Source organism: Notamacropus eugenii, chromosome 5 (genome assembly GCF_028372415.1).
Source record: "Notamacropus eugenii isolate mMacEug1 chromosome 5, mMacEug1.pri_v2, whole genome shotgun sequence".
Lineage (NCBI taxonomy): Eukaryota > Metazoa > Chordata > Mammalia > Diprotodontia > Macropodidae > Notamacropus > Notamacropus eugenii.
Window position 1 is genome coordinate 87,147,249 of NC_092876.1, and position 14,240 is coordinate 87,161,488.

Sequence of the window (14,240 nt, forward strand, 5' to 3'; positions counted from 1 at the left end):
ATCCTAAAGGGGAATGTAACATATAAAAGGAAATTGAAAAGAGTGTATTGAGAGGAGGTACTCATGTGGATTTTGAGAGTCAGAACTCTAATTAGGTGGAGAATGAAGCATATATAGTCCCTAATCACTGCAAAAAAAAAAAAAAATGGAGGCCTTCAAAAGAAACCCATCAGTGGAAGGGTGGAATAGGGTAGAAATTTTACAGGCTGAGAAGGCCCATTATATCCAAAGAACTTCCCAGATGTTAAAGAAGCTTAAATTATGATGAAAAAGACAAGAATACTGTCAGGAGGGGAATGGAGGAAGGTCTAGAAATGAAATTCCATTCAAAATGACCAAAGAAACAAACAAAAAAAAAAGGTTGCCTTTCTGAATTTTAGATATTCACCTATGCAATTCTTGGTAGAAAATTTTTAAAAATCTTATTAAGAGAAATATCAATCAGTCATGCACAAATTGAGTGAAAAATTATAATTTTTTCACCTACATTAATTTACCGTTTTGACCTTTGCCATTCATAGAAAGGGAAAAAAAGTCAAGAATAAAAACGGTAAAAAGAAAAAAGAAATAAGGGGGAAATAAAAGTAATATCTCAAATTTTAACATAAAGGAGATAAAAAGAGAGGGAAAGAAGAAGAGACAGAGAGAGAGAGAGAGAGAGAGAGAGAGAGAGAGAGAGAGAGAGAGAGAGAGAGAGAGAGAAGAGAGAATTAGATTATCAGTGGAACAAGTGAAGTTCACAACAGAGAAGCAAATAAACCTAGTAAGATAGTGTTCAATAAACTCAAAGGTAAGTTACTTCAGGAAGAAAGCACTGTTTCATAATAACCAAGGGCACAACTGGACAGCAGTCTGACAGAAGTCAGCTTTAGACCAACACTTCATAATATATCTAATTCACTTCAATACAATACAATCAACATTCATTAAGTACCGACTGTGCTAAACACTGGGAAGATAATTCAAAAAAAAAAAGACCGTCCCTGCCCCCAAGAGGTTAACAATGTAATAGGAGAAAGGAGACAAGGTAGAGTAGATTATGGTTGCAAAGTATGGCAAATAGTAAAGCAGGTTGTTGGGAAGAGGAGGAAGAAGAATGGGACAACAGGGGACATCTTATTCAGTGGAGTTGAACCCAGGCAGAGCAGTAGATTCAGAGTGGAGGTGAAGAGGTTAATGGTGAGGGGAGCCCCAAAATACCGACGGTCCAGGTCGTGCTTGAATGAATTCGACTCAAGCCTTCTTAAAGCCAAAGAAAACAAAGTTTATTAAGGATTCACCTAATTGGGTTGCCTCTTAAGGAGCCTAAGCTTTTGTAACGCTTGTATTCACAAGTGGGCCAGACACAATCCCAGCTAGACAGAGTCTGAGCTGGATTGCATCTGAGCACCTTCATGGAGGCAAGGAGGGACTTAAATACAGAAAAGAGTATAGGAGGGATCTGGGGGTGGGGGGTGGGGGTCTGGTAGTCCAGGGTGATGGGAGGAGGGGTATAGGAAGGGTCTTGAGAGGTATAGGAAGTAAGTCCAAGGAGGGAATCCTAGGAGGGTCAAAGGCTGGAAACAGCTGGAGGCTATCAGGAGATAGCAGACAATGGAGGGTTTGGGTGGGAAGCAGGTGGGGCAATCCAGACATCTTTGTAGGGGCACTATGGGAATGGGCTCAAGGGTGGGGAGTGCAAGAGACCTGAAATGATAATGCAAAGCCCATGAGCTTCCTGAGACTGCAGAACAAATAGGAAGATTAGATTTGAGTAAGAAAGGCCAGATTCTGTGAGAAGATTCAAGGGGAGCTCAAGGAGGCTCCCAGAGTCTGAACCTCATCAGAGGGAACCAAAATGTTTTGTTTCTCCTCCAAAAGGAAGGCATTGGAAAGCGTCTGACACACTACCCTCCAGCACTCTAATCAGAGGGGAGAGGAGGCTAAGAAAGGAGTGTCAATCAAGGCTTGAGTTAGTTGTATAGTGATGATATTTTTGAGGTTTGGGGTACCACATAAGGTTTGGGGTGTTTGCAACCCAAAAATACTGACATGCCAGGTCCTGCTGATTGAATTTGACTCAAGACATCTTCCAGCCAAAGTAAAACAAAGTTTATTAAAGGTTCGTCATGTTGGGTTGACTCTTAAGGAACTTAAGCATTTTGTGATGCTTGTATTGACAAGCAGGCCAGATAGAATCTCAACTAGGCAGAGTCTGATCTGGATTCATTCTGAGTGTCTTCAAGGAGGTAAGATGTAACTTTTAGAAGCAAGTCAGTGGGAAAGACCTAGAGGTGGTCTGGTAGTCAGGGAGGAGGGTCTAAGGAGGATCTTGAGACTGGGGTAACTAGTAATGTAATCATGGGTGGGAAAAAGTTGAAAGCAATTGAGAGTATCAGAAAATGCAGGGCTTTGGTGGGAGACAAGTGGGGCAATTAAGAGGTAACAGTCCATGACAGGCCAGGCTAGGTCAAAAGCAACAGATTTCTGTATGAAAGGTCAGATTAAGTGGGAAGATTCAAGGGGAGTTCAAGGAAGTTCCCAGAGTCTGAACCCCATCATTTCCCCCTCAAACAAATTTGGGACCCAAATTCTTTTGGGTTAAAGGGTGAAGGTCTTGCCTTCTGAAACTGCTTCCTGCTGACAAGGGGTGTCCCTGACTCCATGGGTCCTATTCAAGGAGTACATAGTCTGAGTAGTTATCTGGAAGGAGATGGCTTTGACTGTGGAGGAGACAAACCTAGCAAAGAGGTTAGGCAAACAAGGACCAAACAGGCACAAAAGGAGCATAAAGAAAAGACAATTTTCATGGCATAAAAGGCAGTTTCTCTGGAGAGAATTAAAGATGGCTATATCAAGGCCAAAATATAAAAGGGCATGTTTGATAGGGGAGTTTTTTTGCCATCAGAGATGCCCTTTCTTTCCAAATTGCTCCATGAGCATGTAGAACATGGAAAGCATATTTTAAGTAATTAAAACATCAACTGTCCTGGGGTCAGGTGCTAAGGAATGGGTTATGACTCCCAAAGGCTATCCTCTCCTTTCATCAGCATAACAAGTGAAAGGTTTTTCTAAATTGGGTAGAGCTAATACTGGAGTGGTGGTCACTTTAGTTTTCAAAGTCTCAAAAGCTTTATCCTGCTTGGGAACCCACTCTACAGGAAGTGAGTCAGGGACTTGAGTAGCAATTAATGGTTGCAGTCCTTTTAATTGGATATTGACTTCCATGAGGGAACACTTCAGGGTCTGGGATGTAAACAGCAACTGGGGTGGCAGAGGTAGCTAGCCTAGGAATTCCCAGATGCCATACAATTGGCCTGACTGTCTTCCACACTTTCAAGAGAACATGGGGAGATTTGGTGAACAGAGGGAAAAGGGAGATGGGAGGTTTAACTAGAGAAAATTGACTCATCAATTTCACTATCAGGTCCCTTCCCAACAAGGGGTAGGACAAGAGGAGATCATAAGGAAGGAGTATTTAAACAACAGATTCTCAACTAGGCTGGGGAGGGGGTATGTCTGGAAGCATCCCTTAATTTCCCCTTCCATACCCATGATCCAATAGGTTAATGGGTGGGTAGGGACAGAGTAACTGGTTAAAGCAGAGAGCTTAGCCATGTTAAAGTAGGTAACCTTATCTTCAGCCTCAGTTTTTGCCCAGGGCTTGGTGAGAGAGGTGAAGAAAGTCACTGCTAGGACCCAGGCTTTCCCATTGTTCTAAGTCTTGATAAGACTGGAAGACAGGGTACTGGGGAGCAGCTTGACCACTTTTTCAACCTGAGGAACAATCCTTCCTCTAATGTCCCTCATGGTCACATGGGCATGGCTCTACAGGCATCGATTCTGGGAGCTCCCTCTGGGGGGCCGGGGGCAACCTGGAGGGGTGCTCATGGGACCAGGGACCTTCCTTGTGGCATCGAAAACAGATTTCCCCCCTGCTCAAGTCGTTGGGCTTCCTCAAAGGGGACACCTGGAGGGCTACTCACTGGGTCTTTTCCAGGAGATGGCATCAGCCATGAGTTGAGCATGTTCTCTGTCTCTAGCACACTCTCTGCATGCACTCTTTTTCCTCTATTTTTACTAAGTCTCTGTTGTTGAAGACTCCAAAGGTTTTCTACAATAACTAGGCCTGAGGTGTTTGGGATCCAATTGCCAATTTTTGCAGTTTCCTCCTACTATCTGTAGTCGACTGATTAATAAAATACATGCTAAGAATTGCAGCCACTTCTACAGAGTTGGGATCCAAATTTGTATACTTTTTAATAGCTTCTGGTAGCCAGTTTTGAAAAAAGACAGGGTTTTCTTCAAAAGCATCTATGTCATTTTTTATGGTATAATAATATTCTATTATAGTCATATCACATTTGTTTATCTATTTCCCAAAAGGAGGTGTTTCTTCTATTTTTTCAAATTTTTATTTACTATGAAATGAGCATGTATATATATGTGTATACATACATATGTATCTATTTATGCGTATATACACATATATAGAGATATGCAAGTATATATAAATTCCAAACACATACATTTACATATTACTTGAATAATAATTACATATGTAATACATATTTAAATATGTGTATAACAGATACAGACATATATTTACAATAATAGCATTAGAAACAAGATGACAAAGTAAATACTGAATCATTTTTTTCTCTGTCCATTTTAGATGGAAATAACAAAATGTAATTAATAGTCATGAGTGACTGGTTCCCATGACAGACATCCTGTGCAAAGTCATAGATTTGTATAATGATAGATTTCAGATGTTAAGAGCTCCTGATTTCAAATTCTCTACCAAGTGGGCTCTCTGTCATCAACATCTCCAACTATGTTAGGTTCTGTATTATTGGGAATGTTATAATTTAATTCTTTCACCAAAGAAGAACTCAATCAGTGTTTCAAAGAAGAATTTTCTATTAATGAAGAGCAAAACAAAACATTAGAAAATGTCCTATCAATAAGATCTTTCAGAATATCCATCTGCCTCCGATAAAAGAGACATTCTCCACATTTTTCTATATGGGAGTGAACAGTAACTGTACTGGATATGGAAAATACTTCCCTCAACTTGGAAATGACCTCCACACCTTGTATTTCTGATTGCACAGAGATCAACTGGTTTTGATTGATACATGCTCCCAGTAACAAAAAGAGAATGATATCTAAGGACATAGCACTGGGGTTCTTTTTTCTTTTTCAAACTGTACTGGGGGCCCTGGGGAACTCCTTCCTTCTAGGGCTATATACCATCACCTACTTCGTTGGTCCCAGGCTGAGACCCATTGGCCTGATTCTCACCCACTTGGCCTTTGTCAATGACTTGGTGCTTCTTTCCAAAGGGATTCCTCAGACAATCACTATATTGGGGCTTACCAATTTCTTGGATGATGTGGGATGTAAACTTGTCTTTTACTTTCACAAAGTGTCCCGGGACCTTTCTCTCTGTACCACCTGCCTGCTGAGTAGCTTCCAAGCCATCACTTTAAGTCCTAGAAACTCCTGGTGGGCAAAATTTAAAGCTGGAGCCCCAAAGTGCATTGTCCCATTGTTTCTCTCCTGCTGGGCCTTCTATCTACTTACAAATTGCATGATACTTTTGTATATGAAAGCCCCAATAGGAAACAAAAATATTACTGAAGGACAGCATTATATTTATTGTTCTGCTGCATTTCCAATTTCACTTAATATTGCCACATATATATTCACATTCTCCCTTCCTAATTTTTTGTGTATAGGAATCATGGTGGGAACCAGTGGTTATATGGTCTTTTTCTTATACAAACACCGTCAGAGAGTCCAGTACATTCATGGGAACAATCTCACACCTAGTGGTTGCCCTGAGACCAGAGCCACCCAAGCTATTCTGATGCTTGTCATTCTTTTTGTGTCCTTTTACTCTCTGAATTCTATCTTAATGTTGTGTATTCACCTTGGAAAATCTTTCTGGCTTGTTCACACCTCTACTTTCCTGGCTGCCTGCTTCCCAGCTGTTAGCTCCTTTGTTCTAATAGTCAGTGACTCCCATGTCTATAAATACTTCTCAGCACTCTGGGAAAAGATGATGATACAATTCTCATAGAACTCAGGAGTTTCACTTTAAACCCATCAAAGTGGCTAATATGACAAATGAGGAAAATGAGAAATGATTCACTGACTGCAGGAAAACAGGAATAGTAATACAATATTGCAGCTATGGATTCATCTAGCTAGTCTGGAAGTAAATTTGGAACTGTATCACTCAAATAATTTAATTGTGCATACTATTTGACTTTTCTATACCAATACTAGGCTTATATCCTGAAGAGATAATAAAGAAACCTATCTGTAAACAAATATATCTAGGAGCTCATTCCATAGTAATTTCAAACTGGAAATTAAAAGTGTTTCCTTCTATTGAGGAAATACCTAAAAACTATATAATATTTCTCTAACCATTATATCATTTATCATGTCATGATAATCCATTAGAAATCCAAAAGTTTTCAATGTCTTTCCTAAAATGAGCCTGACCCCACCCCTCTACTTATAGAATACAATGATCCAGACCTGGTTTGGCCAGGCCAGAGCATAGAAGGGCTAACCCATCCCTCCTTTTGTGTCCCATGCTTATCTTATGGAAGACTAAATTAACCCTACCTATTTTGTCTGATTTGTCACTTTGTTGACTCCTAATTACTTTCACACTTAGTTATTTCTCATATGAATTGCTGTCTATCCATGTTTTCCCACTTCCGGTACTTTTACACTTAGCTTTGTTTGTTACTTAACTTAGGCCTAGGAACAACCATCTATCTTGCCTCTGCCTGTGAAGGGAGAATTTGTCCAGACTATGCTGGATCTGATTCTGATGAATCTGTGCAGACAAGATCTTTTTCTAATTCTCCTTCAGCAAGTCATGAGATGGACATTGTTAGGGCAAATCTTCAGTGTTTCTCAAATACAAAGAACAAGCTTTTAAAAGCCATCATAAACTAAATTGTGTACACACACACACACACACACACACACACACAGAATCATGAACACCATAAGCCAGAGGAAGGATGAGAGGCATAATTGACTAGAAGAAAGAACTTGACTTAGGACAGAGATATCAAGTTGCAAAAGACACTCAGCTAAAGATTGAGCAAAACTTCTCTGTATTTTCACAGCCTCATACTACATGGCTTAAGCGAAGAATCAAAGAGGGAATTGACTAGCTTAAAATCAAAGATATCTTTTCTCATCATTATGGAAGAATATGAAGATGCTATAGAAGCATTCTATGTTGGGGATAATGAAGACTCAGACTAAAAGTGGCTCTTCTCATTGACTGGGTGGCTTTGAATAAGTTACTTTTGCTTTACAAGCATCAGTTTTCATACCCCAAATAGAAGATTACTGAACTAGATGATCTCAAAGGAACTTCTAATGTTCAGGCCATTGACTGCATGGAATGAGACACCTCTTTCTTTGCAGAGCTTTTCCTGCTGCCATTAATATCTAGAAAGTCTCTTCTATTCACCTTTCCTTGGTTGGATAATGAAGAAACACAGAGTATCACTGATGCCACTGAAGACTGAAAAAAGAAAAACATTACCCAAAGTCATATGTTGCCAAAGATTAGAGGCCTCCACTGCTGGGATCACTGGAGAACCATTCCCAAGAACCATTCTAACGCTGCCCTGATCTATGAAATCAATAGATGTCTTTCTTGTCCTGTTGCAGAAAATTTCTGTCTCTTACTCCCCTTATCTATGTGAAAAGGAATGCAAAGAGAGATGGCCTAGGCATAGTAGATAAAAAACTCTATTAGAAAGCGTCAATCATCAAAACTCTTTGATACTAGCTAAGAAATGGAGTAGTGGATCAGGGAAATAGGTTAGGTATATAAGACATAGTAGTCAATGACTTTAATGATTGAATATATCTATGAAGTATATACACACATATATATATATATCTACATATGAAATATAATGAATAAATATGAAACTTTCTTGGTTTCAGAGAAAATACAATTTGTTTGATAAATTCAAAGACTCCAGCTCCTGGGATAAGAGTTCACTATTTGACAAAAACTGCTGGCAGAACTAGAAAATAGTATGTCAGCCTTTTCTTATACGTACTTTTCTCTATTATTTGCTTTGTGACTCTCTGATTTCTTCCCCTCTGATGTTAGTATCCTTTGTGCTGACTTTCAAAGCATCTCACTCTCCTCTAATACTGAATAATTCATCTCTACCCCCAAGTGAATTTCTGGGTGGATGGAAATGACCTTGGCTAGGTACTAAGTATTTTCTTCATACTTAGTAGAATGCAACACAGCCCCACTACACAAGTTGTGCTATGTCCTACTCCCTCTGTTGTTCATTTTTACAGCCCTGAGCAGTCATGCAAGTCTATTTTTTTTGTGTTTATTGTTTTTGAAATCTGAGTCTCTGAGGCTCTGTGAGGAAGTAGGGTGTTGGTTTAAGTGCTATTGAGCTCTACTTCAAGGCTAGACACATATTTTATCCCTTTATCTCTGTTCTTTATTCTCCTTCAGAGATATTTGAAAGCAGAGAAAGTGGTTCCCCTCAATGCTGACTCTGTGGCCCAGGTGATCTTTATAGTCTGAAGAGCTGTCCATCCTGGATTGTGCAGACTTTTTCAGTCCAGAGTGTGGATCTTGACAGCATTCCTCTTGAATTCTGCGCATCATAAATCATGGAGGCAGTTAAAATTTCTTTGTCTTTAATTCAGAGTTTCTGTTTTGGAAATGTTTCAAAGTTAAGGTAGTCAAAGAAAATGTCTGTTTCTTCATTTTATTTATCACTTCTATCACAAATATGACACCTAAAGAAAAGAAAGTGAAGGCAGGGAATGAAAAGTAGAGAATAAGAACACTAATCATCATTGCCACAAAAAAATTGTTGAAACTTAAGTAAGGTGAAAAAAGTATTAAAAAGAATGTAAGCTAACATCAGATGGTTTTTATACCAGTAATGCAGGGCTTTTCATTAAAATGAAGACTATAAAAATCAATCCTTAACATAAATAATAAAAATCACTACAGATATTAAAGGTCTTTAGGCAAAAGATAGCAGTAACATGAATTAAGTAATACAGAAAGCACTGGAAAATTTGACTTTTCTTTTATATAGAAAAGATTGTCTACCTAAATCAGGAATCAAGTATACATATAAGAAAATTTGGAGACCTTTCCCCAAAAAATTTGTGGTAAAGCAAGGATTACTGTCATCACCCCTACTATTTAACAGTGTTAGAACTGCAAGTTTTAGTAGTAAGGACAGAAGATGAGACTGAGAAAATAAAAGGCAAGACAGTATAAACAGTTCACTTCTATGCATGACAAGATCATTTATTCAATAAACCCAAATTGTCAAAAAGATATTTGTCATAAGCATTCATTTATACACACACACACACACACACACACACATACACACACACACACACACACATATTTATCACAGGCAAAACCCTTCAGTCCTGGATGCAATGAACTTATAAGCATTTAGTATATGCCACATACTGTAGTGCTGTGCATTCAAGTGAAAGCAAAAAGAATGACCATTTCTGCCCTCAGGTGATCATATCCTAAAGTGGAATGCAGCATATAAAGAAGGTAGAAAAGAGCATATTGTGAAGAGGTAATCACGTGAGTCTTTTGGTTACAAATCATGAAAGTCAGAACTATGACCAGGAAGGGAAGGATACATTTACACTCTCTTCTCATTGTCAAAAATTTGAGGCCCATGGAAGAAATACATCATTGGAATAATTAGGCTAGAATGATGGCAGAAAGTTCTAGGATGAGAAGGAAACTATATCTTGGTTGCTAAGAGAAGAACATAGCCAAGAAGGGAATGAAGAAGGAGTTAGAAAGTGAAATTCCATTTAAAATAGCTAAAGGAGAAAAACAGTGAAGTCATCTCCAAACTTTGAGTACCTAATTAAAACACTTTGGAGAAACTGAAACAAATCTCAACAATAGGAGAAACCTTAATTGCTCATGTATATATGGAATGATTACCAAAAAAAATATATTTTTTCCACCTAAATTAATCTATCATTCTGAATCATACTATTGAGAGGAAGTTGGAAAACCAGTTAAGGAGGGATTGATTTCAACCTGAGGTAAATGGTCAATGGCCTCAGCATTGATGGATGAAGATCTCTCGAGAACACTATGGAAGTGTTCAGCCCATTTTTCTAGGATCATGTCCTTATCACTAAACAATGTGACTCCATCAGCACTGATTAGTTGTGATGCAACATAGGTTTTTGGTCCCCAAATAGCTTTCAGGGAATCATGAAAAGTACTTTGGATTGTTACTATCAGCATAAAACTCAATTTCATCTCCCTTCTTACAGTCAGGAATCCTGCACCTCTCTTGTACTTTGCTTGCATCTTGCTTGTGCTTTGATTTTGATGGAATTGAATGCTTCCTTTTTTAGAAGAGGTTGAGCTATCTCATTGATAAATCTTGTGGAGTTTGCATCTTTCATTTAGCAGCCTCTGAATATTCCCATCATTTTCATCAAACCAGTCTTGATGCTTCCAATTGTTCTGGCCCAGATGAGCAAATGCAGTGTTGTCCACCAAATCTCTGAAAGCTGCCTTTTCTGCTTTTCTGCTCCACTGTTGCCAACTACGTGTTGGCTCAGCTTTTCCTCCAAGTTAGCAACAAATTGTTCTTGGTCGGAGAAGAGATGTAATTTGTTGACACTGATTCTTCTGGTAGATATTTTACCTTGAGGGCAGCACTTTTGATGAATGTGAATATTTAGCTTGGAAAGGATAAGTCTATGATCAGTCCAACACTTTGCACCACACATTGCCTTTGTCACTCTCACACCTTGCCTGTCTTTTCTCCTTATAATCACATAGTCTATTAGATGACAATGTTTGCTGAGAGGGTGCACCCATGAAGTTTAGTTGCATTTAGCTAAATGGAAAACAGTGTTGGTGGTGAGAAGATCATGAGATGTGAAAGTCTTCAGCAGTAAATGACCATTGTTGTTGCTGTTTCCAACTCCATACCTCCCCAGGTCTCCTTGCCAAGTATGGTAGTCTGAGCCTACTCTAGAGTTAGAATTCTAGCTGAACTTCCTATTGAAGACGAGGTTTTGAGGACCACTAGGCTCCTTTCATGTGGCAAAGCACCTGGTGCTTATTCTATTCCAGCTGAGATTTACAAGGCAGGGGGACCATTGCTCACACAAAAGCTGACTGAAATTTTCTAGGTTATATGGCAAGAGGAGGTTATCCCCCAGGAGATCAAGTATGTCTCCATTGTCCATCCCTATAAAGATAAAGGGAATAGATTGTTCTGGAACAATCGCAGTGGGGTTTCTCTCTCAGTCATTGCTGCTAAGATCCTTGCTAGCATCCTCCTTAATAAAGTGATCCTTCACCCAATGCAACCAAAATCCGGAGGGATGTAGTAAATTGGGAAAGAATTTTTACAGCTAAGCTCGGGGATAAAGGCCTCATTTCTAGAATATATAGAGAACTGACCCAAATGTATAATCATACAAATCATTCCCCAATTGATAAATGGTCAAAGGATATGAACAGGCAATTCTCAGAGGAAGAAATTAAAGCTATCTATAATCATATGAAAAAATGCTCTAAATCACTATTGATTAGAGAGATGCAAATCAAAACAACTCTGAGGTACCACATCACACCTATAAGATTGGCAAACATGACAGAACAAGAAAATGATAAATGCTGGAGAGGATGTGGGAGAGTTGGAACACTAATTCCTTGTTGGTGGAGCTGCGAGCGCATCCAACCATTCTGGAGAGCAATTTGGAACTATGCCCAAAGGGCTACAAAAATGTGCATACCCTTTGACCCAGCAATATCGCTACTAGGACTATATCCCCAAGAGATCATAAAAATGGGACAGGGTCCCACATGTACAAAAATATTTATAGCAGCACTCTATGTAGTTGCCAAAAACTGGAAGTCAAGGGGATGTCCATCAATTGGGGAATGGCTGAATAAATTATGGTATATGAATGTAATGGAGTACTATTGCACCATAAGAAATGATGAACAAGAAGACTTCAGAGAGGCCTGGAAGGACTTATATGACCTGATGCTGAGTGAAAGGAGCAGAATCAGGAGAACTTTGTGCACAGCAACGACCACAGTGTGTGAGAGTTTTTTCCGGTAGACTTGGATTTTTGTAATAACGCAAAAACTTCTTATAAAAAAAAAAAATCCCAAAGGTGGTTCTCAAGGCAAAATGCCTTCCACACTCAGAGAGAGAAATATGAAAGTCACTCACAAAATGTAGCAGATCATGTTTGTGTATGTGTATGTGTTTGTGTATCATGTTCTGATTTGTCATATGATTTCTTTCATTTATCTTAGTCTGACTACATAGCATGACTATAGTGAAAATATACTCAATAGGAAAGTATATATAGAATCTATACAGAATGGTATGCAGTCGTGGGGAGGGAGGGGGGTAGTGGAGGGTAGGTGGGGGGGATAAAATCGCAATTGTATGGCAGTGATTGTTAAACATTAAAAAATAAAAAAATATAAACAAAAAAAAAATAAAGTGATCCTTCACCTGGAAGATGGTCATGCACCTGAGAGCCAGTGTGGCTTCAGAAAGGTCCAAGGAAGAGTTGATATGGCATTTGCTGTCCAACAACTCCAGGATAAATACCAGGAGCAGAACAGAGGTCTACATACAACATTCTTAGATCTGACCAAAGTCTTTGCCATTGTTAGTAGTGAGGGCTTATGGAAAATTATCCTAAAATTTGGTTTCCAATAGAAGTTGATCAATATTGTATGTCAATTTCATGATGGTGTGTTTGCCTGAATTCTGGATAGTGGACAATGTTCTCGTGCCTTCCCAGTCATCAGTGGAGTGAAACAGGGCTGTGAGCTTGCTCCCATGCTTTTTAGCATGATGTTTCAACCATGATGTCAAATGCTTTCAATGAAGATGAACACAGCTTCAAAGTCAACTACTATACTGATGGCAAGTTCTTCAATATGAAAAAACTGCAAGCAAAGAACAAAGTGGAGGGAGTGTTGGTGCATGATTTTCTGTTTGCAAATAATTGTGCACTCAATACAATCTCTGAAGCTGAGATGCAACAAAGTACAGATCAATTCTCTGCTGCATGTGCTTATTTTGGCATAAACAAGAAAAGACAGGGGCTCCATCAGTCACTAACACACCATCCATACATGGAACCATTGATTACAACAAATGTAGAAGTTTTGAATGCTGTGGATAAGTTCACTTACTTTGGTAGTGTACTTTCCAGACATGTACACGTTGACAATGAGGTTGATGCATGCATTGCCAAAGCTAGCTTAGAGCTTGAGAGGCTCTGAAAAATAGTTTCTGAGAGAATAGGTCTCCCCTCCTCAGACCAAGCTGAAGCTCCACAAAGTCCTTGTGCTGACCCCATTGTTATATGCCTGAGAAACATAGCAGCTTTTAAGTACCATACCAGGAAACAGAATTGCTTCCATCTAAACCGTCTTAGGAAGATTCTGAGGATCACCAAACACAATAAATACCAGGTACTGAAGTCCTTGCTTGAGCTGAACTTCCAAGCATTCAAACTATGCTTCAGAGAGTGCAACTCCGATGGATTGGTCATGTTAGAATGCAAAATATAAGTTTTCCAGAAAGATTATTTTATGGAGAACTTACATAACACAGGTGATCATATAGTGGTCAGAAAAACCGATACAAGAACACTCTCAAGGTCTCTCTTAAGAACTCTGGATTTGATTATGGGACATGGGAGACACTGACACAGGAACACTCAGCAAGTCTTGCCCACATCAGAAAGGATGCTGTCCTCTATGAGCAAAGCAGATTTGAGACAGCACAAGGTAAATGTAGGATGTGCAAATTTGGAGTGTCCATCACAAATGTTTACGTGGACTCTCTGTGCCCAATCTGTGGTAGGCCACTCTGAGTTCATATACTGATCTGATCAGTCACATTTAGACACACTGAAACTTGAATTTATCATGATGATATCATTTTGGTCCTCTTCAAGAATGGAGGACAACAACCATTGACAAGGAAGAAAAAGAGGTCAAGAATCTCAAGGGCAGACTTCAAAAAAATTAGATAAAGAAATGTGAACATCATTGCTATACTTCAAACTTTACCATAAGGTAGTAATTAATAAAGTGATGAGAGAGAGAGAGAGAGAGAGAGAGAGAGAGAGAGAGAGAGAGAGAGAAGCAGAGAGAGAGGCAGAGGAGA

The 14,240-nt window shown here is 39.1% G+C and overlaps 1 protein-coding gene across 1 annotated transcript; it reads left to right on the forward strand.

Annotated features, from left to right (window-relative positions):
- Positions 1-5,143: 5,143 nt before the first annotated feature.
- LOC140507520 (vomeronasal type-1 receptor 1-like) lies at positions 5,144-6,067 on the forward strand. The gene has a single exon (XM_072615584.1). The coding sequence runs from the start codon at positions 5,144-5,146 to the stop codon at positions 6,065-6,067; it is 924 nt and encodes a 307-aa protein (XP_072471685.1).
- The last annotated feature ends 8,173 nt before the right edge of the window (positions 6,068-14,240 follow it).

Excerpts from the sequence above, each read along its gene's own strand:
- LOC140507520 (XM_072615584.1), top strand. The coding sequence starts at position 5,144 with ATGATATCTAAGGACATAGCACTGGGGTTCTTTTTTCTTTTTCAAACT.